This window comes from Sesamum indicum, linkage group LG2 (assembly GCF_000512975.1).
Source record: "Sesamum indicum cultivar Zhongzhi No. 13 linkage group LG2, S_indicum_v1.0, whole genome shotgun sequence".
Lineage (NCBI taxonomy): Eukaryota > Viridiplantae > Streptophyta > Magnoliopsida > Lamiales > Pedaliaceae > Sesamum > Sesamum indicum.
In genome coordinates this window covers 13,051,980-13,075,397 of record NC_026146.1, presented here as the reverse complement: position 1 = coordinate 13,075,397, position 23,418 = coordinate 13,051,980, and the positions used below count along the sequence as shown (strand labels likewise).

Genomic DNA, 23,418 nt, shown 5'->3' with positions numbered 1-23,418 from the left:
AATTGATATCTGGGTTAATTGCACGTTACCCCAGTAAAAGAATATTAATAGTTTAATTGTATTTTTAATTCTGTAATTATTTAACAGTTTAGTACTGTAATTTTTTTAGATTGTAAAGTAGTCCTTCATCATTTTTGATATTAGAATTTTATGATAATATCGATCAGAAAATAGCATGCGTCAGTCATGTCCTGATTAGAGATTAGGGAAAACACATCTTAATTCGATCATTTTTGCTAATGTGGCAACTTAGCCCATGTTGCCTTTTTTTTTTCTTTTATTCTTTTTTACCAGCATTTGTCGTCATCATAATTCAACTAATAAGATGTGTTTTCTCAATTTCAATCTGTCAAACTTGTCTTGAAATCGCAACATTTAAAAAGATGAAGGATGTAACTCACGATCCTAACAAATTACAGAATTAAAAAATGCCAAAAGGATATAATTACATAATTTAAAATGCAATTAAAATAAATATTAATACATACAAAATTTCCTAAATAAAAATGAATTAACAACACGAACCCTGAATTGTTTTTGAAGAAACTCGTTGCCTCCGGCATTAGGAAGTTGCATGGTCCGTTTCTTTAAAAGTCGAGGGAGTCACATTGTTCTTCTTCTCATCACATCATACATAAAGATTACATCATTTATTTTATTTAAATCAAATAATCATTTAAGTGCAGATGGGAGTGCTTAAAAGAGTTATTGGTTGGTGATTGGACTGATGGCATGCTGTGTAGTTTTGGAATGCCAGTATTGAGAGGGGCAGAGAGATACAACTGCCAAGTCCTGTGTTTAAACAGAAAAATAGTGATGATACGTCCAAAGATGTGGCTCGCAAATGGCGGAAGTTGCGGGGATCTCAGATGGTTCACAGCATGGAAGCAGAAAGAGCCACTGCTCGACGAGTTCTTGCTTCCAACTGATGTATCTGAAGCTTTGTCCCAGACTACTGTACCTTTTGGTTATGGATACATCCAATTTCTAGACACGTAAGTGCTTTCATAATGTGTTGAGTATATGAGACTAGATCTTTTTCCCACAAGAAAAAATGCAAGCAACTTTCTATTATGATATTGTAAATGAGCAAATTATATTTTTATGAAAAAAAATAAAGAATCAGCAATTTACCCTCTTGTATTTCTAAAATGCAGCAATTTACCTTCAAAGACAGAGTGTAAATCGCTTCATTTTAATTAACACGAGGAGGAGGAGGGGGAGGGTGTTCAATTGCTAATTTTTTCATAAAAAAAGTAATCTGCTCATTTGCAACATTACATGAATAAATTGCATTAAACTATTTTCTCACTCTTATTTAGTCATGATACCATCATAATTTAGATTACGTAACAAAATTTTTACAAAAATTAGGGTAATATACAATTTAGCCACTATGATATATTTTTCATCCCACATAATTAGGGCGTCTATTCTTTTACTCACAACATTTCAATTTTTCTCATATTTTCTCGCAACACTTTTTTTTTTTTTTTCTATCGAAAAACAATCACATGTAGAACACATGGCTTAATTTGTTGTCTACTTTTTGATATAAGTTGGTTTATGGGGCTGAATATAAAAAAAAAAAAAAAAATTCAATATTTGGAATCATTTTAAAGTTCGCATAAAATGAAGAGCAAAAAACAATGACCCCCAATCATGCATATACGACTAAAAATACAATTTTTTTCCGAACCTCTACCATTGATCTAAAGCATTATATCTTGTAATCTTACGGAGTACCTATATTATTTATCCCAAATTCACCTTGATTAATTATTAACTCTAAACAATACACATAACCCTCCTTTAATTAGTTATCTCTTTGGAAATTGTGCTTCTAATAGATCTCTATATGAAAATACATATTCCTCTTAGAGCTGTTGCAGCTGAAGTTTGTATGGAACTCTTTAGTCCCGTACCCATCCACCCCGAACTTGCTTTGAATGGCGTCGAAGTTTTTATGAATGCAAGTGGAAGCATTCACCAGGTACGAAAGATGGACCGCCGGCTTCGTGCTATAAAGGGTGCAACGCATACCCGTGGAGGCGTTTATATGTACAGCAATCACCTGGGATGTGATGGTGGCCGGGTTTATTACGGTAGGCAACATGATACTATGATCTTCTTTACTTTGTGATATGAATTATTTGGGTGAGAAAAAAAGAAAACTCTGTGTTAATCATATTATATTTAATTAGGTTGTTGGGGTTGAATAATTTAGTCCGCCAAACAGTAATTAGTATTGGGCTCTTAAACTAAAAACGAGCCTCCATAATATATAATAAAAATTTTACTTGAGTGTATTAGGCTATTTATATAACCTTATAACGGAAAGTAAATAGCGCCTACGCGATTAGTTTTTCGAAATAAGATTTTCAAGTTATTTTACTTCAAGAAGCAGTTGCAGAATTGACTAGTTCTGTTGCCAAGTTAAAATTTAAAAATTTGAGAATTATAAAAGTGAGAAATATCTGAAAACTCAGGTTAGAATAATGTTACCCAACTTTTGGGATCTTCTAAGGTTAATTATATATACTCATACCTCTATGATAATATAAAATTGTATTTCTTCCAAATATACATTTGAAATTATACTCCCACTGATTTTGAAAAATTTGTAGTTACAATTATACCTTTTCGTCAGAATATGTAACCTTTCAATGTTACCCATCTTTAAGCATTTCGTATATTAATTTAATGATAAAAATATCCTAATACTTTTCTTATTTATTAGGGGGTAAATCTAGTATCTATAAAATCAAATGGGTGTTAGATAATAAAATATTATTATAAAAAAAAATCAGCCGTATTTTTAAATATTTCTCGGTGTGGTGTGGATATCCTTAAAGGATCTCTACGTTAAGATCTAGAAGGTGAACGTGTTTGGAACAAAGAGGAGCATAACTAGTAGCCGGAAACGAATAAACCTACGAAGGTAACGGTTACTTTTATGTTTAATGTATCTTTATTTTACATTTTCTCTATGTGCCCTATATGTTAGAATCTCGTCTACATTTCCTACATCGAACATTCGGAAAAGATTAAGAGTACACTCTTTGATCGAATTTTAATGCTTTGAACATTTTACTTTTCATGCTTTCATTATTGGCTTATGTGTTTGTTGTACTTACTATTTATATTGAACAACGTTTCAATATTATAACAAATGCTCATAGATCTAAAGGTTAAACCCGTGGAGTTGGGCTACGCATAGGTTGGTAGCTATGAGACCAATTTCGGAGGATCAATCAGAAACTTCCTAAATCGAGGACTTCGAGATAGGCCATCGAGATTCCTATAAAGACTTGCACTAAGTATTGTAGTGTCGTATTTCATTGATAGGAGACATAGGTCGTTTATGCGATTTTAGTGGGTTAGTTAGCAATATAGTCGATTGATTGAACTGACTCGCGAGAATCATTATGTGGAAGGCTTAGAGGCTTGGTCCGTATGAATGGAATTTTCAATTCCGATAGTACGGGATTAATCCTCGAATTTGAAAAATCATTGCAGTCACGTGCATATGAACACTGTATATTGAATTTGACAAATGGTGAGTGTATCGTGGGATATAGTCATTGTAAGTCTTGTCCAGTACAGTTGGAATATGTAGCAAGAAGGTGGATTCCAAAAAAGAATTTATCCCTATCAGTATGTGACAACGAGAGCTCGTATGCGGGCTATAGGATGATTTAGACTCTTTCACACTACGGCCTTAGCTTTTGGTTGAGTGGATTGGATTTAGAGATGGCCTTTTCTAATTAGTGGATTGGATTTATTAATTAGATTTGGGCTAAAAATAATTGATTAAACCAATTATTATTTGTTTTGGGCTTAATTAACTAAGCGATTGAATTCATTTAATTAATTAAGTATATTGGAGCTTGTGAATATATTTGATGGGATGAAATATTCACCTGAATTTTTCTTGTTCGGCATTTTATTTAATTAGATTAAATAATAAGTCTAAAAGAATTAGTTATTGGGTTTGTTGGACAAATTAATCAAGCCTAATCCAAATGCAAGAAGCCCTATCCCATGTTGACCTTGTCTAGACCTATTTAACTTGTTTGGAAATAGGAAAAGAAACATGCCAAGGCTGAAATATTAATAGTAGAGAGGTTATGGGAAATTGGTTGAGAGATGAAAGTTATCTAAAAGACTAAGTCTTCCTTCCTTTTCTCCCAACTTAATTCAAACTCTTCCTAATTTTCTTACCTAGTCTTTGTCTTAGTTTCTTTCAAAAAATAAAGGAAATTTTCTGGCTCCCTCCTCGAAGAAAATCAATAGCTTCTTCCTCTCCTCTCTTGGTGTTCTTCTTGGTTTAAACCAAGTCAAGAATAAAGGAGACTGAAACACACTAATTCATAGTGTCATTTGGTCCCTCTTTCCATGAAATAGTGTGTTTCGTTCTCCTTTGTTCTTGACTTTGCTCTAAATTAAGAAGAAGACCAAAAGAGGAGAGGAGGAAGTTGTTTATTTTCATAGGGGAAGAAACCACAAAAGTTTTCTTATTTTTGGAAGAGAAAATCAGCCCAAGACTAGAGAAGAGAAATAGGAAGAGGTGGAATTAAGTTTGGAGAAAAGGAAGGAAGAGCTAGTCTTCTAAATAACTTTCATCTTTTCACCAACTTCCTATAATCTCTCCACTACTTAATACTTCAGCCTTAGCATATTTTTTCCTACTTCCAAACAAGGCAAATAGACCTAGATAAGACCACCATGGGCTAGGGCTTCTTGTATTTGGACCGTGCTCGATTAATTTGTCCAATAAATTAAATTGAGCCCAATTATTAATTCTTTTAAAATTATTATTTTATCTAATTAAATAAAATACCCAACTAAAATAATTCAAGTAAATATTTAATCCTATTAAATATTCACAAGGCCAAGTGCACTTAATTAATTAAATGAATCGAATCCACTTAATAATTAAGCCCAAAGCAAACATAATTGGTCTTACCAATTATTTCTAGCCCAAATTTAATTTATCCAATCCACTAATAGACAAGTTCATCTCCAAATTAATTAGTGAATCCAATCCACTAATTAATTATCCCAAGCCTCTTTAAAAAAATTCAATTAATTTAAAAGACTAAGTCCAAAATTTAATTAATCTAATTAATAAAATTTTGGACCATCCATCCAATTGATTATTTATCATAAATGACACAATCATTTAGAACTCTCCAAAAATTAATTCAATCCATTCAAATTAATTCTTCTATTCTGAAATTAATTCTAAATTAATTCCATCACTTTCGTAATTTGTGTATGACTCTTCAGGTTCACCTAAATTATATTGTGGGCGTATGACCAACGTAATTAATCAAGTCTAATTTAATTAACTAATTCTGATTATCGCATAACTCAAAATGTCCGTTATCATGAGTAGTCGTCTAGTTATAGTTATGAAACTAGCACTAGGTGAAGAGTGGTGTGAACATTTAGGCTTCAAGTTCCATATGTGTATGGTCATGATGTCAACCATCTCCCGATCTTAATTTAAGGCATGAAATTGGCGTCGATTTTTCATCCTTGACTAGACATCTATGCTTCATACTCGAGATGTGTTTACTCTATTGATTGAGGTAAGAAATTCCTTCCCACTCAATCAAATGCTACGGCAGTAAACTTAAAGAGTCTAAACCATTTCAAAGCACATTAGAGATTTTATTGTCACATATTGATAAGGGACAGATTCTTTCTTGGAATCCACCATCCTTGCTACGTATTTCGACTGCAGTGAACAAAATTTATAATGACCATATCCCATGAGACAGTCATCGCTCGCATTCAAGATACAGTCTCCGTATGCACGCGACTGCTATGATTTCTCAAGTTCAAGGATTAATACCATACTATCAGAATCGGGGATTCCAGTCATACCGACCAAGCCTCTAAAGTTTCTATTTGACGTTTCTTGCGAGTCAATTCAGTCAATCGACTACCTTGCCAACTAACCCACTAAAATTGTATACTCTACCTACATCTCTTGCTTATAAAACACGGCAATGCAATACTTAGTGCAAGTCTCCATAGAAGCCTCGATGCTCTATCCTGAGGTCCTCGATTTGGAACATTTCAAATCGACTATCAGGAGTTGGTTTCTTAGCTGCCAACATATGCGTAGGCCAACTCTTTGTGTTTAACCTTTCGATCTGGGCATTTGTTGTGACATTAAAACACCGTTCAATATAAATAATAAATACAACAAAAACATGAATCAATGATGAATACTTACTCTTTTCATCTTCATAATATTACATTTATAGGTATCGACGAATAACAGCCAATTCAATTAGTTTTCTAATCACATATTCTTATAGTTAATACCTTATACAAAATGTTGAATGAGTTTTAAAAATTAAAAAGATCATCTACAGTTTCTGTTGATGTCTACATTTCTCATCGAAGCCTTAATGAAGAGATATAGTTGTAAATGAATAATTTTCAAAAAAGAATGTAAGTATAATTTAAAAAAAAAATTAAAAATATAATTTTATATTTTTAGAGGGTCGAAATGTAATTAACCCATCTATGTTAAAATAAACCATTTTTCCTTGAACAAATACTTAAATTTTTTTTAGAATTGTATGGACAGATGGATGCTCTTGTATAGTTGTAAATGGCGATGTGGTGGCTCATGGCTTACAATTTTCCTTGAAGGACGTGGACTTGGTAGTTGCCCAAATAGATCTAGATAAGGTATGGGTAAATTCTATACACATTTAATTTATTTACTACAAAAAGAAGAAAATAATTTTTCGCAAATGCAATTTCTCAAATTTTCTGCACTCCACCAATTTTGTCCAATACGACAAATTCTAATAGAAATCGGGTTTGATCAAATTATTTAATTATACGATAAGTTATTAACACTTATCATATATTTGATGTACAATTAAAAAAAATAGTCAATTATACGACTAAAAAATCACATTTATTATATATTTAATTTAGATCAATAAAATCGTCCAGATAAGAATTTTTCATAAGGGTATAGTGGAATATGATTGTTACTGTTCCTGATTTGGTGTTGTTGACTGGAATGGCAGGTAGCCAGTCCCAGAGATTCTAACAGCAGCTTTCGTGAACAAGCAAGTTGCAAAACAAAAGTTCCCTCAGTCTTTGTACCTTACAAGCTTTGCCAGTCTTTTAAGCTCCACACCTCAGTTTCAACTCCAATTAAGGTAATAAATAAGCTTATCCAGACAAACTTATGAAATGCCCATTTTGCCCTATGTGTGATCTTTCCAGGCCATGGGATGGTTTTTATCTCATAGAATATTTGAAGTAGACATATATTATTTTTTTCTTTCTGTAAAATTTTTGTTAAACGATAATTTATACAAGTTTCAATTTTCTAAAATGAACTCAGGCTACCCCAATTCATACTACAACAAAATATAATGTTAGTAATGAAATATAAGGTGACAAATTTTAAATTTTAATTTAAGATAAATATAAGTGACTCTAATTTAAATTTTGTTATCAAATAAATGAAATTTAATCAACAACTACTATTACAATAGAAACAACACATATTATTCAAAAGACACAACATCTCACACATAAGGTGGAGTTCAAACACATGACCTCTAAAATTATGGGGCCTCAACTTCACTAATTGAGCTAAACCTGAAGTAAAGTTTTAACAACACCGCTGAAAGAATTGATAATCTAATTGTCTTTTTTGTCACCTATGCCAACAATCGTCAGGTTCATTGTCCGTATCCTGAAGAGGAAATAGCTCTAGGAGCAGCTTGCTGGTTATGGAATTATCTGAGAAGAAGTGGTGCATCAGGTTTTCTGCTTCCACTCTCTGGAGGGGTTGACAGCTCCTCTGTTGCTGCCATTGTTGGTCGCATGTCTCAACTAGTAGTAAAAGGTCAGTCTTCTCTACGTTAGACCACGCAGAAAATTAGCAGTAAAAAAATCAAGTGATAATTTTAGTATTGTCGTTAATTATATATATAAATTTATCAATAGTTTTAACAGCATGCAATGTCGTCAATAGTAAAAGTTAGCGGAAAAAAAAATGTAAAGAATGTATAGTTTTGAAATTGAAGAACATATGAGTGTTACTAGAGTTGTGTGGATTTGCTCTTCATGCTGAGATATTTCTTAATACTGTGATGTTCATACAGAAATCGCAAATGGCGATGAACAAGTCAAAGCAGATGCTATGAGAATTGGGAATTACATCGACGGACAGGTTCCGACAGACAGCAAAGAATTCGCCAAACGCATATTCTACACAGTTTTCATGGGATCTGAGAACAGGTGAGAATGTATATATCAACAAAAATAACTTTGTCAGCCTTAACAAATCTGTTTGTACTTGTTCTCTTCCCGGCCTAATAATACTGCTAAATGAAGACTAGTTTTCCTATGTGTACCATTAACGGTTAGCAGGATTTTCCTGTTACAGCTCGGCTGATTCAAGAAGACGGTCAAGGGCGCTGTCGGAGGAAGTCGGGTCGTGGCATCTAGATGTTTCAATAGATAGAGTTATTTCTTCCTTGCTCTCTTTGTTTCAGACACTTTCTGGAAAGCGATTGCATAACAAGGTAAAGTTTAATAAAAGTTAACGATGGCCATCGATCACTTTTCGCCTATATATAACATAAATTGCTGGAGGAACTTGTTTGACATTTTTGGATGTGTACGAGTTTGTATGTTATCTGGGATAATGATGCTATTGAAAGTTAGTAACTTTGTTCGACTAATCATCGGTTTCTTCAGGAGAATGGAGGGACAAATGTCGAAAACACAGCTTTACGAAATATTCAAGCTCGAACAAGAATGGTCATCGCATTCATGTTAGCGTCACTCTTGCCATGGGTTCACAACAAGCCAGGTTTTTATCTGGTCCTGAGTAGCACCACTGCCGATGAAGGATTGTGCGGTAATCTCACCAAGGTGCTGATCTTAAGACTTAATACTTTCTATAACAATTTAAAGTTTTAGACTGGGTGGTCCTTTAATACTTAATGGAGAAGTATCATTTTTGGTTCTATAAGTTATGATGATTCTGATTTTGGTGACATTCATTATTACATTAGCACTTCTAGTTTCATAACTTACAAAAATTAGCACTTGTTGTCCTCGTCCACTTTTTATAAGTTACGTGACTAAAAGTACAAATCCGGTAATGAATGAGACCAAAAGTAAAACGGGCTAATATATGGACCAAAAATGTTATTTCCCCGCACTTAATTATAGAATTATGCACAATGTTTTAAGTTGATCAAACCAATATCTGGTCTCCATGCACTTATTCATTGTTTAATGAAATAAACTCAACTCACCAATAATTCCTTAGCAATGTTTATGACTACTGCAGTTGTGCGCATTTCTCAAAATGAAAACTCATATTATTGCTGGCTTTAGTTTCTTTAATCAAGTCTTTTTCTTCTGATGTAAGTGATAATTAATAAGCGTGTCGTGGTCTTAAGTACGGTTGCAGTTCCGGTGATCTAAATCCCATCGGAAGTATCAACAAGCAGGATCTTCGAGCATTTTTTAGATGGGCTGCTGAGAATCTCGGTTACTCATCTTTAGCAGAAATTGAAGCTTCTCGCCCAGACGGTGCATTGGAGTCCACAGGAACCGACCGGGTATCTATACTATCTCATGCCTCAATGAAATTTGTGTTGCAAGTGTTTTCTCCGAATTCTGCAACGGACTTTGCAACGAATTGGTGGCCAAGTGGTCGCAAAATCATTTTCTTCCGTTGCAATTATTTTCTTGGAAGTTGTCTCTAGTATTGATGGATTTGAATATAGTGATTTTAAATATCCATTATAACAAATTTTTTGAAGTTGTTTGAGTAATTTTAAATCCTTATATTCTTATTTCAAACTTTTCGCGATGACATTATGATGGATTTCAATCTATTTTTAGTATGGAGTTATTTGAAATTCTTTTATCCAAATGTGGCCCCACAGTTTTTCCTTCCACTGAAATATTTAAAACACAAATTTATTGTCCGTCTCAACGGCATTTTGCGATGCGTTAGGCAAATAGTGACTTTTCGATATGCTGGTATCTGATTGTGCATTTTGTTTGCAAACAGCAGGAAGAATCGGACATCGGAATGACAGACGAAGAACTCTCGGTATACGGAAAACTGCGAAGAATTTTGCGCTATGGACCTCTATCCATGTTTAAGGTTTGTGTTAATATCTTCAATCATATGCTGCATCGAAGCCAGTCTTGTACTGCAGTTTAGTACTTACTAATGCTGCAAGAAAAATAAAATTGACAGAATTTTAATCCTTTCATACTATGTCATCAGGATCTCTGTCATAAATGGCAGTCGACGTTAACTCCAGTGGAGATTGCTGACAAAGTGAAGCATTTCTTCAAGTATTATGCTAGCAATCGACATAAGATGACTGTTCTGACGCCTTCGTATTTGGTGGAGGTAATAAAATTTTTGTTGCGAGAAATAAAATTTATTCATAATTTATGTGGGGAAATAATATTTTTTGTCCCATTAATCACGATTTTCATTGACGGTTCCATAAGTAACACAAAAATCTCATTTTTTTGCTTTTTATTAGATTCCGTTTGTATTTTAATTGAAAAGGCAAGTGCTAAGCACGTAGCTGTTTTGCAGAAGGTCGAAAAGTTAATGGCAACGGCCACGAGCTTAGAACGTGCATTTTCTGTTAAAATAGTAACGAAAATTGAAGAAATAACTAAAAGTGAGAAGTTTTGTAGGTTGTTAGACCCTTAATGAGAATCGCGTAACTAATGAGACGAAAAGTGTATTAACTTTAAGATACAAAACAAAATTTCCCAAATTTCTATTTATGATATCATGAAGTTTGACGCAAGGTACAGTTTTATACTAAGTCAACGTACTTTTCTCAGAGTTATTCACCTGAGGATAATAGGTTCGATCAACGACAGTTCCTATACAATGCAAGGTGGCCTTATCAATTCCTAAAGATTGATGAACTTGTGCATCAGTTGAATGCTGATGGTAATGTTACTTTGTCGATATTAATAAATTGATTGAATAGAGAGCGGAACAAAGTGTTTTTGTATGTTATGCATACTTGGTAGTATGAGGATGGATGTGGTACAACATTCATATATCATATGTTTCCTTCTCTTCAGTTCATATTGACAAAGTATATCGTTGATGTCTCGAATTAGAAATGTATATAGTAGATGTTGGAATGATCACCTCATGTTTGTTATGATTTCATATTTACATATAGTAGCCGTCTATACTAGCCGTGGTGGCACGCTAGTCTCTGCGTGCATATAATAAGTAATATTTTATAATTTAAAATATATTATGATAAGAAAAGATATATAAACCACCACATCACATTTAAAAAGAATAAAAGAAAAAAAGAAAGAAAGAAAGCAACAAAGAAAAAAAAAGAAAATAAACTTAAGAGTATTATCGTCATAGCAATAAAATTGGTGTCCCCGTGTCATAACCGTCGTTTGTGAGAAAAAAAACCTTCTCTTATATATTAGTATAGATTATAGGGTAAATTATATTGACGTCTTTTCAGGTTAAATTAAAATGCGCAAACACCCATTGCGTTTCTAGAATGGGAAGGAGATGCTCGACCTAGATCTTTGCTTTGTATATAAAGTTTACTCTCGATAATTGAAGAGAGAAGAGAAGAAAAAGGATCTCTTTAGCAAGACTCTAGGTTTAGCAAGATAGGACTTAAGCACGTAGCCCTTAAATAAGTAAGGAGAGTTTTTTTACATAGATTCCCTTCTCTCCCTACCAAAGTAACTAAGCTTAGTATTCACTTGCATCTTCCCTTCAAAATTATAGCTATACCTCTATGAGGTTTTTGTTGTTATTACAATTACACTTCCTATTTCAAATGCAAAACTTAAACAAACAGTTCCTGAAAAGTATTACACTAACACCCCTCAGGGGGTGTAGCTGTAATTTTGTAAAACACAGGAGGTGTTTATATAGTTTAATCTAACCTCAGGAGAGTCAATGTAATTTACTCTATATTATATGAAATCTCAAATTTATATCTTTTGAATCATGCAAATTGTCTTCTTGTATGAACCAAAACATATCAATTCCCTCAGACCATATTTACTTAATTGTATAATGGGCGATATCTTTAACAATCACACACAGCCGTGTGTCTAGTATTAATTTGTCCAGCCTATTATTAAGCAAACTAGCCCTATATTGATCGCCAAATTTGGATGACTCTAATCATCAACTCTTATGACTGATTATAAGTCAAAGGAGACAACCTATTTGGGATTGTGATTTACTTCCCATTTATGCACCTAATTTATATGATGTATTCTCATTATTACCCTCATTTTTTTTTTTTTACCAAAATTACGAACTTTTTGGTCAGATCCAATTAATGCACCCGACACTTTTTACTTCTGTATCCCATACAACCACTCTCCAAGAAACATACTACTCTTCCACACAGCTCAGATATGGTGTTGTGTTGCTGGCTATGGTCTTCTTATGTTCTTCTCAAAATCTTCTTTTTCTCTTCAATTTCTTTAAAAAGAATGGTATTTACTATTTTAGTATTGCACATATTTTGAAGTTGCCCTTTAAAAAAAATATTTTTCATTTTACTGTAACCACCTCTTAAATCCAGATATATGGTTGAACAATAAAAGATAAATTTTTGTAATGTTCATGCAAAAAAAGAGAAAAAAAAACCGACAAATTATTCGGAACAGCAACAATGTTAGTACTCAATGATAGGGATAAAAAAAAGGTAGTAAAAATACCGCAGATAAAAACAATGCTCCCATCACTCTATTTGTATGAAAATGTTTGAACATAAGCTATGTGACAAAAAATGCAAATTTCGATTGGTGTGTCTCACTCTATTTTGAAAGTATAAATATAAATATAAATACTCAGATCTATTTAAAAACATGTGATAATGATATAATCGAATTATTTATAATAAAAGAAAAAGAAAAAAATAAAAGGGGCATTCCGAGAATCGAACTCGGGACCTCTCGCACCCAAAGCGAGAATCATACCACTAGACCAAATGCCCAAGTTGGCCACATGTCTTAAAAAAATCTTTAAATATATTGAACATAATATACAAATGGAAAGTATTATTTAAGTTTAAAAATGAATTTTAATGCTATTGAAAATGTAAAACATATATAGGAAATTTTTTAACAGTTTTAAAAAATAAATGGTAAGTTGATTTATGTATACTATATCATTAAAGCTAATCCCCTTAGAATAACTAATTTGGGTGCAAAATGTAAATTTCCTAAGTCAACCACATATTTTATCACATAACTGCCCCTTTCCGCTCTCGGCAACCTCAATCCCCTGTCAATCAATTTGGTTCCCGTTGTGATGCACCTAATTTTCGATTATTATTATTTTTTAAAAAGTCAGCTATTTCGATTGATACGATTATCTATGTTCAATTAATCGTATCAAACTAAATAATCAATTTTTTTATTATTAATTATATTAAAAGAATATAATATATTGTATTATTTACAATCTCAAGAATATTATATATTATATTACTTATTCAAAAAGATGAGTTTTTTTTTCAGCTTAAAACTAAAATAAGTTCGGTTATAATCAAATCCAACCGGTCCTTTTCGATTTGGTTTCGTCATGAAACTTCGACGAATTGAAAGTTCGATTTATCGAACTGAATACCTCTATTCTGATCAATAATATTAAATAAATAAAATGTAAAAAACACATACTATTACAATAAACAAAATCTATTATGCAATATCCCAAATATATATAGGGAGGTTTTAAGATGAGGGTTGGCATTGCACCCCAATTAAGTGGACGTGGAAATAGCTAATATTCTGATATACATTTTCTGTTTCCTTTTTCTTTTAAATTCTTCTGAAACATTTATAGAGGCGTCTTACAAATTGGTGGTCTATATTGTTCGATAACTTTTACTACACATAAATCAAACTTTCCTTAGTGCATTTTTGTATCTCAAAGCTTTGGTATAAAAAGGAAGAAAGCAGCGAAACTCGCATACTGCTTCGATGTGCAGCAGCTGTACTCTACTTGTTGAGATCCTAATTTCAATTTTACCTGAAAGAACGCAAGCGCTCAGCTCTGCGAAATAGAGAGAAACCCAATTTGTATAAATAAACAATGGCGATCGCGTCCCCCTCTGCTCCCAGTTGTTGCTGTACTACTCGTACTGGGTCCGCCTACCGGCGCTTCTCACAACCCATTTCGACATGGGCAGGGGCGAAAGTCCAATGTCGGGTCGTGGCCCGGCCAGTGATCGCGTCCCGGCTAAACGCCTCTTCGGATGGGGAGCTCGTATACGAGCTCAATTACAGCCAACGCCTCGGGGGCGGGGCGTTCCCGGTGTACGTAAAGCTGCCGGTGGACGTGATTGGCCCCACGGCGCAGACGATGAGGCGGAAGAAAGCCATGGCGCAATCATTCCGGGCGCTGGCGGCGGCGGGAGTGGAGGGGGTGGTGATGGAAGTGTGGTGGGGGCTGGTGGAGAGGGAATTTCCTAGAATCTACAATTGGCAAGGGTATTTGGAGATTGTAGAAATGGCGAAGCGTTTTGGGCTGAAAGTCCGCGCTGTGATGGCATTTCATCAGTGCGGGTCAGGCCCTGATGACTTATTCTGGTTGGTAACCATCTCCAAATTGACTTCTCACTTAACTGCTTAATCCCTATTCTTTTTTCTGGATGTTTTAAAGGGATAATTATGATCGAAATGGTAAATGTTGTTTAGGATTATTCTAACTGATGCATGCTGGGTTTAGCAGAAGTTTTCTTGAACTCTGATGCTTGTTAAATGAGTTGTTTGTGTTCATCGCCTTTGCTAAGAATATTGCTGAATCCTGTGGATTATTTGGTCTGGAGTTGGATGTATTTTGATCCTTAGAGCTACGAAAAGTTACTAAAACATGTTAAACATGGGAAATATTAATTTGCTGGAAGATGATTTTGCAATGCCTACATTTGCATTTGAGTTTAATGTTCCTGAAATTTCTAGTATTATGTCTTCTTGCATATAATATTATATGCATTGGAGAAGCAAATTCGTATACAGGGAACAAGTGTTGAGAATACTTGTACGGGGAAGTAGTCTCTGGTATTCAATAACCTAGGCTTCTAAGTCGGAATACACTTCTGAATTGGTTTATTGTTGGTTGGCTGGGGCCTTTACCGTTCAAAGATACACAACATAGAGCAGTGCTGGAAATGAACAAACAGCTGCTTGTATGAGGAAAGTGTCGTGGTTGCGGTGTTCGTCACATGGTTGTTATTCCGGACCATCTAGATATGGTGATCTACAACTAGTGTTTGATGTTGACTGTTAGCACGTCTCAGTTTAAGGCAACAGCCCCTTATGGAGTTGAGTTCAAAAGAAAAGGATTATGTTCTCATAAGTTTGGTCTAATTTTTGTTGAAAGAGAGTTGAGAGAGATGCTAATTGTTTGTGTCATATTTTTAAATGTATTTGAGAGATACGGCCCATGATATAATGAAGTTGATTAAAAAGATTTAATCAGTTTTTAATAATTAATGATTGTGAGTGCTTCATTGTTCTGTTCAAATATTTCATCCAGATTGAGCGAAACAAGGTTATCCTTTATGCAGCTCTGTTTTGTGATCACTTAACCAAATCATATTCAAGGATTTATTAGAACAGCATTTGGAGAGAAGGGGTGTTGGATCACAAAGTATTGGATGAAATCCCTAAAATAATATTGCATAGCTGAAAATGGGTGCTAAGGGTTTCACATACATAGTAGCTGATAATGATCCAGCACCCCTCACATATGAAATCCTTCAATGCAGACACAACCAGAGAAAACAGGCTTAAGGTTTCCTTCAAAGATTCATGGGCATGTAGATAATTGACCAGGTATTTCTCAGTTCAAGGACAATTCGTCTTGAGGAAAGACATTAACCAATACTCCTTTTCTATTTCTTTTGTACTTAAACAATTTATAGCGCATTGACAATAAATGAGTGGAACTAAGAGAGATCACCATCTCGAATCATTTATGTATATAAACTACGTTGGGCATCTCATTATGCCTGAAGTTGCTGGGATCTCTTGAAGGGTGTACAATTTGTGATGAACGTTTATTTAAAATTACCAATAACACTGGCCATATTTAGTTGTGCCCTGTAACCCTCACCCTGTCTGGACTAGAAGGACTCTGCTTCGACTTTGTGAGGATGTCTATGTTCCAGTATTCAAGAATTCAGCCTAGTGATGCTATTACTTCTTGCTGTGACAAAAGGAGTATTCACAGGTTGAGAAGGGTAAAAACAAAAAGCATGGTTTTAGATACAAAGTAAATATTAGAAGTAATGTTTGGCGTGCTCCACTGTAATGTTTCTTCTTGATTTCCTTTCAATGCCTCATCAATACTGATATTAATTTCGCCTTTTGTTTGAGCAAGGATTCCTCTCCCTTTGTGGGTGCTTGAAGAAATGGATAAAGATCCAGATGTATCATATGCGGATAGGTTTGGGAGGAGGAGTATGGAATACATTTCTCTGGGATGTGATGTTCTACCTGTTCTGCATGGACGAACACCAATTCAAGCATATGCTGATCTCATGAGGAGCTTCAGGGAGACATTCAGATCATTTCTTGGCGGCATTATAACTGTAAAGACTGACCTGCATGATAGTCTTTTACCAAAATAATTCTTAGTAGATCTTTTGCTCTTCTTATTCTCCTTTTCCTTTTTTTGTTTATTCTGATGTCTCCGCAAATTTCATGGCAATTTTTATTTCCAGGGGATTCAAGTTGGACTAGGTCCCGGTGGTGAACTAAGATATCCTTCATGCCCTACTCAAAAGTTAACTCAGGCTCTACGTTCTGGTGAAATTGGTGAATTTCAATGCTATGACAAGGTATGCATAGAGTTTGACATCTCTTTAAGTGGCATATAGACTTTTTCCTTTATCTAAACCATATCTTTAATATATTTTTCCTAATTTAACTTGCCAGTATATGCTTGCATCTCTGCGTGCCTGTGCATGCAAGATAGGAATGCGAGAGTGGGGATATGGAGGTCCTATTGATGCCAGCAGTCTAATGCAAAATCCTGAAAGTACAGAATTCTTCCGAAGTGATGGTTCTTGGAAGACGCCATATGGAGAGTTCTTCCTTGAATGGTACTCAGGCATGCTGCTTTTGCATGGGGAAAGGATCTGTAGGGAAGCAGAGACCATTTTCCGCGGTAATGAAGTAAACATGTCAGGAAAAGTTGGTGGGGTTCACTGGCATTATGGCACTCAATCTCACCCCGCAGAGTTAACATCTGGATACTACAACACTTCAGCTAGAGATGGATATCTACCAATTGTTCAAATGTTTGGTCGGTATAGTTTTACCATGTGCTGTTCAGGTTTTGAGATGCAAGATGCTGAAGAGCAGCAGATAAATCCGGCCAGTCGGCCCGAAAGTTTCCTTAAGCAAATACTGCTTGCTGCTCGGATCTGTGACATCCCATTGGAGGGTGAAAACTATTCCAGAAATTTGGATAATGAGTCATTCCAACAGGTGTTAAAAATGTCAAAGTTCTACTCGGATGGACTTGAAATGCCATCGTTTTCTTTCAACTTTGTCAGAATGGACAAAAATTTGTTTGAGCCTCGCAACTGGGTCAGTTTTTCGCGCTTTGTGAGGCAAATGTCAGCTATCAATATGTTTCAAGCCAGCTTAGATTCTGGTGGAGGCCACACGACCTTGTCTCCTCCAACAGCTTCTGCTTTTGCTGGAACAGTTCTTGCACTTTAGGAAGAGAAGCTTCACTTCGCCCGGACCTTTCCTTGCTACACAGGCACTGGATACAAATCTTTTAGCGTATTGATTCCTGGTCAGGTAAATTTGGTAGGGTTTGATTTCTGAGCCCACTGCATTGCACAATGATATGTTTCCTCCCTGAATTTTGAGGATGGATGGCTGTGTTCAAGCTCACCTAGATCTTTCTCTTGAACCAATTAATATATATATATATATATATATGCATATAACATTATTATGTTTGGTTCAATATCAGATCGGCTATCATTAAATAAAATATTTGTGTAGTCTCAATATTTTATATATTTGTGGATGAAAGTATGAGGTCAATGTTTGGCTAGCAAATTAGGCAAAATTAAAAAATTTCTTAAGAAACTCAAAGATTTCTTAGAAAAATCATGAAAAATAAAGTATTTCAATATTGGAAATTAAATAATTTCGAAACTACCACCTTTTTTCTTTTCTATATAATAATCAAAAAATGAGAAACACAAGTATATCTTAAACCATGGTTGCTTGCATTCCCATTGGTTTTTGGAACTTTCTGTTCAGTGTTGAATTAACTTTTTAATTTGATTTAATTGTTAAATGAGTTTGAATGAATTTTAATCAATGTGTTCATGAGATTTTTACCATCCAAAATATGTTGAGAATTAACAGAATTTCAAAATAACTCTTCTAATTGTAATTAAAACAAATCTTAAAAAAATTATTGTAATTTACTCTAAATTATTAGAATACTTAATTAACCACCTATTACTAATTAAATACTATAGGTCTGCATGAGACAAAATCCAGATGATTCCTACACAGAAGCATTACAATTTTGATGGACTCAATTTATTGATATGGTCCAATTCTGAGTAAGAGCACATGCACTCGGATTGGGACAAACCCTTTTTTTCAATTTATTTATTCACCATTGCAAATATAATGGAACAAGATAAATAATTAAAATACTGAATGATTATGATAAATTGCTGTATGCTTGAATTATTCCTGTCATGATAATTTTTAGTTTATTCGCCAACGGCTCGAATATATTGGAAATAATTAAAGAATAATACTTGCATGACACTTTTAAGTTTATTTTTCAATTGAAATCTGCAATTATTTGAGTACGTACCGACTGAAACTTATAGCTACCAATGTATGATCTTTATTTGATCGGGAAAGTTGAGATTTCACAATTACGTTGTGAGTTTGAATTTTACAGACATAGGTATTTAGAGGGTATTTGACTAAATTTTTTTAAAATATTTTTATAAGCTCCTACATCTTATAAGATATTTTAGAAGTTTATAAGGTGTTGGATCTTATTTTAAAAATTAACTCCTAAAGTGTTTGGGTAAAATAAGATATTATAGCTTATAAGATGTTAGGATGTTTGGCATAATAAGGCCTTTAATTGATAAAATGACTAAAATGGACATTTATACCATTATAATCGAATAATATTTTATTTCTTGACTTATTTTGTTTTAAACATTTTTAAAACGTTTTTATAAGTAGTATACGTTAGTTTAATTTTAAATAAAAATTTAATAGATAATTTTTTTTACAATAATATAAAATAAAGAATTATTGCCTAAACTTTTGAATAAAAATAATATATACACATTCATGCTAGTTGAATATTAATATAAATATATAATTGATATTTGTTAATGCAATGATTAATTCTAATCGCATAATTTATAATATCTTGAATATTATATTTTTTTAGTGAATAAAATATTAATATTAATTTTACTTTTATTTAATTATAATAATTTATTATAAAATAATAAAACATTTTCTCATTTTTTAATATTAAAAAAATTAAATAGCAAAAAAATAAAAATTAATCCAAGAGAGAGTTGTGTGTGTATGTGAGAGAGAGAGAGAGAGAGCGAAGAGAGTGTTTAAATTTGTTTATTGATTTAGAATTATTAATATATTGTATACTGAATATTGTAATAATTATATATTAGTTGATTTAAAAATATAAATATTTTTTTTAAAAAAAGAAAACCTGAAACTTATAGCATATACTAACCGCTGATATTCTTTGATTTATTTATTAAATTAGTCAAGAAAGAATCATAATTAATCATTAGCATATACCAACGTTATGAATTCAAGTTTCATTGGACGTGTTTTATCATAATATACATATATAATAATTGATCATATGTATATATATATATATATATATATATTATTTCTATAGAAATTAAATTAGTCAAGAAAGAATCATAATTAATCATTAGCATATACCAACGTTATGAATTCAAGTTTCATTGGACGTGTTTTATCATAATATACATATATAATAATTGATCATATGTATATATATATATATATATATATATTATTTCTATAGAACTTCTTTTAATTTATACAAAATTATTTTAATCCTTCACTTTCTATTTTTATTGCAGTTTGGTCCCTTATGCATAAACTTAGAAACTAATAATTTTAATTTTGAAAGAATTTATCATTGGACAATTATGCAGATTTTTGTGCACTTAGTTTTAAAATTTATTGTTTTAAAAGATATATATGTAAGTTTGATAAATAAAAAATAGTACAAAATAAAAAAAATTGATGAGAAACAATAAAAAAATTAAACACAACCAAATGGTGATATTCAATTATATGTAAATAATAATTTGATTAATGATATATCAATATAATTATCGTGGCATTCATTGAACTTCTTGCTTGTTAAACGACAATAAATTTTAATAATACTAAATATAATTTTTTAAATTATTGAATATCTAATTATAATTATCTTAAATTTTAGAAGAGGAGAATGTAATTATTCTTAATATTTAATTGCAGCCCTTTTCCAAAAATATTACCTACACGTACCTAATTTGGTTCCAATATATTATCAGAAATATATATATATATGTATATATATATTGATTGATTGCTGACGTGGCAGACAGACAGGCTGAATGATTTCCTTTCATTTTGTGAACAAAAACAGCAGAGCTTGGCTTGCCCTCCTTTCACGAAACGAATATATAATTATGACATCTTTCTTTTCAGTTTTGCATGTCTAATCATATCCAATCATTTTATAAGGAAAACCAAGTGTAAAATAATAAAATAATAATAATTATTATAAAAGCACTGCATGTTTTTTTTTTTTTTGTAAACTTTGAGTTTTTAAATAGAATCTCTAATCAAATAGTAGTCTTAGCAAAAAAAAAAAAAATTAAAAAGAATAATTTTTTTAAAAAATACTATAAGTGGGTAGCAATTCTCCCTCGACTCAACAAAAAATAGGGATAATCACACCCATCTTTCTTGAAATTTAGTATTATTACATGCAAACGTTCTGCAGTTTGAAAAATTATATTTAGCATTTTTTAAATTTGCTTTCATGTAACAAACATGTCCTCTCATTGATCAAAATTTACTGAATTTATTGATATTAAAAAAAAATCTTGAGAGAAAATTGCTATTTATCGTCGATTAATTTATTATTGACCTATTGCAGGTCAAATATTTTTTTTCGGACTAAACTACCTTTATAACGGCGAAAATATATCACCTAACATGCATTAACACATAAAGACGTATGAGGGTAATTTAGCTATAAAAATATTGATTTGACTTGCAATACATTAATAATAAGTCAATTGGGGGGTAAATATAAATTTTTTTTTTGATCTTTTTATTAATATTAGCAAATTCGATAAATTTTGGTTAACGAATGAATTTATTTGTTAGACAAAAACAAATCTCAAAGCTGCTATATGTAAATTCTTAAAAAAATGTCTACATATAATTACATTAAATCTTATAGAAGGAAATTGTAATTATCCTTAAAAAGTAAAGAATCTTGCTTAGAGCAGCGGTTCGGATACAAATTTGAAAAAAATAAAATAGATGGGATGCATTGTGCATGCATGCAATTGAGCTCTTTGGTAAGCCTGTGAAGAAGTTTCGAAGTTTGGGAATGTAATATTTAAATGGGAAAAGAATTATTCTATTAATTTGACTCTCGTATAATTTTAGCTCATTAATTTTGATAATTATCACATTTTATATCCTATCTTAAAAAAATAGTTCAATTAGATACTTCGAGGGCTATTTTTTTTTTTCCTTTTGCCGGAATTGCTTCAATGTGGGCACCATTGTCGTCGCCTAGCTATGTATCCCCCAATTGTGTGGGGGCGACTGACCATAAAATTAACACCAATTGCAGTCTTTGAAATTTTATGGTCAGTTCCCCCACACAATTGGGCGATACACACCTAGGCGACGACAGTGGCACCCATATTGAAGCAATTCCGGCAAAAGAAAAAAAAAGATAGCCATCGAAGTACCTAATTGAACTATTTTTTTAATATAGTATATAAAATGTGATAATTATCAAAATTAGTGAACTAAAATTATACGAGAGTCAAATTAATAGAATAATATTTTTTACCATAAATCCGTACATGCCACCGTAGGTCCAGCAATTACAGTCTTTGAAACTTTCTTTGGCTCGGGTATGGGCTTGTCTGAAAGTTTTTTTTGTAGGGATTCTTCCTGTGGATCTTGCATCTGTCCGTCTGGATTCTTGGGATGAAACCCTTGTTGGTCCCATTTTCTGTCCAAATTTGTATGATCTGGATTTTGTCTTGGACCACCATGATCTTTGTCGGGAAAATATTCTTATGGAACTCCTAAGGTAGGAGGCACTACTTTGCTTCCTGCTTTTCCTTGGCTCGCTCATATCTCCTATAATAGTTGGAAAATCATTGTTATCACAACACAAAAGGGTTCGTTTGATATTACCTCTCATCCTTTTCATGTTTTTCTATATGGATGTTTGATAACACCAATCCTTCAGTTTGTTTTTAAAGAAAGATATTCTACTTGTAATTGAATCTAGCTGTCTTTCGGGTACTTTATATGACTGGATCAACATTTCCCTCCATGGACTGCATATCTTTGCAAAGAACACTAGAGTTGCTACTTCTGTTGCTACTCCACTCTAGAAGAAATACTTGCGAAACCAATAAATATATTCGTTTACTGCGCAAATACTTCTTATACAAGGCTAAAGTGAGCTTGTGTATATTCTCTCGCATTCTCTGCTTTACTTCCTTCGAAGTAACCGTCTCCGATGAAGTGTATCTTGATAAGCCTTCCTAGCCTATCTACTATCGCGCCTTTTAAATCTCCGACAAGGATGCTGACTTTGGTATCTTTTTGGGTATTATCTCATCCGATCTTCACAGATCCCTTCAAACTTAACTCCACAAGTTTTATGAAATTTTCTGCAATCCATTCATCTATCAATTTCTCGGTATTCCGAAAATCAATAACATCCAAGTTAAGTATAGAGTCGTATGAATGCAAGGGCTGAAGCATAGTTCTCGTTCAATGTGGAAATCTACATTCTCTCTCATTGGATGATCTTGTGGAGGATCATTAAAACATGTACTTCCCTCCGGTGGTGGTAATGCTGGAGTGATTTTATTAGTTTGGATATTGACTAAATCCATAATCCTGAGTTGGGGAAATAATTCCGCCAATTCTTGTAAATCTGATGGATGCTATGTCAGATCTTCACTGGTCTTCGACTTTTGAATCTTCATGGCCTTCCACTTCTGAGGTAGAAGAGGT

The 23,418-nt window shown here is 32.9% G+C and overlaps 2 protein-coding genes and 1 non-coding gene across 3 annotated transcripts in view; 2 read left to right on the top strand and 1 right to left on the bottom strand.

Annotated features, from left to right (window-relative positions):
- Positions 1-11,034, top strand: part of LOC105156295 (glutamine-dependent NAD(+) synthetase-like) — a 12,029-nt gene extending 995 nt beyond the window's left edge. The window contains exons 2-13 of the mRNA XM_020691949.1: positions 687-995; positions 1,882-2,105; positions 6,611-6,714; positions 7,065-7,199; positions 7,729-7,897; positions 8,157-8,292; positions 8,441-8,579; positions 8,755-8,931; positions 9,468-9,629; positions 10,088-10,183; positions 10,310-10,438; positions 10,891-11,034. Of these exons, the coding sequence (XP_020547608.1) occupies positions 687-995; positions 1,882-2,105; positions 6,611-6,714; positions 7,065-7,199; positions 7,729-7,897; positions 8,157-8,292; positions 8,441-8,579; positions 8,755-8,931; positions 9,468-9,629; positions 10,088-10,183; positions 10,310-10,438; positions 10,891-11,034 (1,924 nt within the window). The remainder of the gene's footprint in view (positions 1-686; positions 996-1,881; positions 2,106-6,610; positions 6,715-7,064; positions 7,200-7,728; positions 7,898-8,156; positions 8,293-8,440; positions 8,580-8,754; positions 8,932-9,467; positions 9,630-10,087; positions 10,184-10,309; positions 10,439-10,890) is intronic.
- TRNAP-UGG lies at positions 12,981-13,052 on the bottom strand. Its single transcript has one exon. It is a non-coding gene; the product is annotated as a tRNA-Pro (tRNA).
- On the top strand, positions 13,935-18,029 carry LOC105156027 (beta-amylase 1, chloroplastic). Its single transcript, XM_011072055.2, has 4 exons — positions 13,935-14,649; positions 16,445-16,655; positions 16,788-16,904; positions 17,002-18,029. The coding sequence occupies exons 1-4, from the start codon at positions 14,153-14,155 to the stop codon at positions 17,791-17,793; spliced, it is 1,617 nt and encodes a 538-aa protein (XP_011070357.1). The 5' UTR covers positions 13,935-14,152; the 3' UTR covers positions 17,794-18,029.

Bases quoted from the DNA above. Each gene is read 5' to 3' on its own strand.
- LOC105156027 (XM_011072055.2), top strand. From the start codon at position 14,153: ATGGCGATCGCGTCCCCCTCTGCTCCCAGTTGTTGCTGTACTACTCGT. The intron at 14,650-16,444 runs GTTGGTAACCAT...TGTTTGAGCAAG, and splicing joins GGCCCTGATGACTTATTCTG to GATTCCTCTCCCTTTGTGGG. The intron at 16,656-16,787 runs GTAAAGACTGAC...TTTTATTTCCAG, and splicing joins TTCTTGGCGGCATTATAACT to GGGATTCAAGTTGGACTAGG.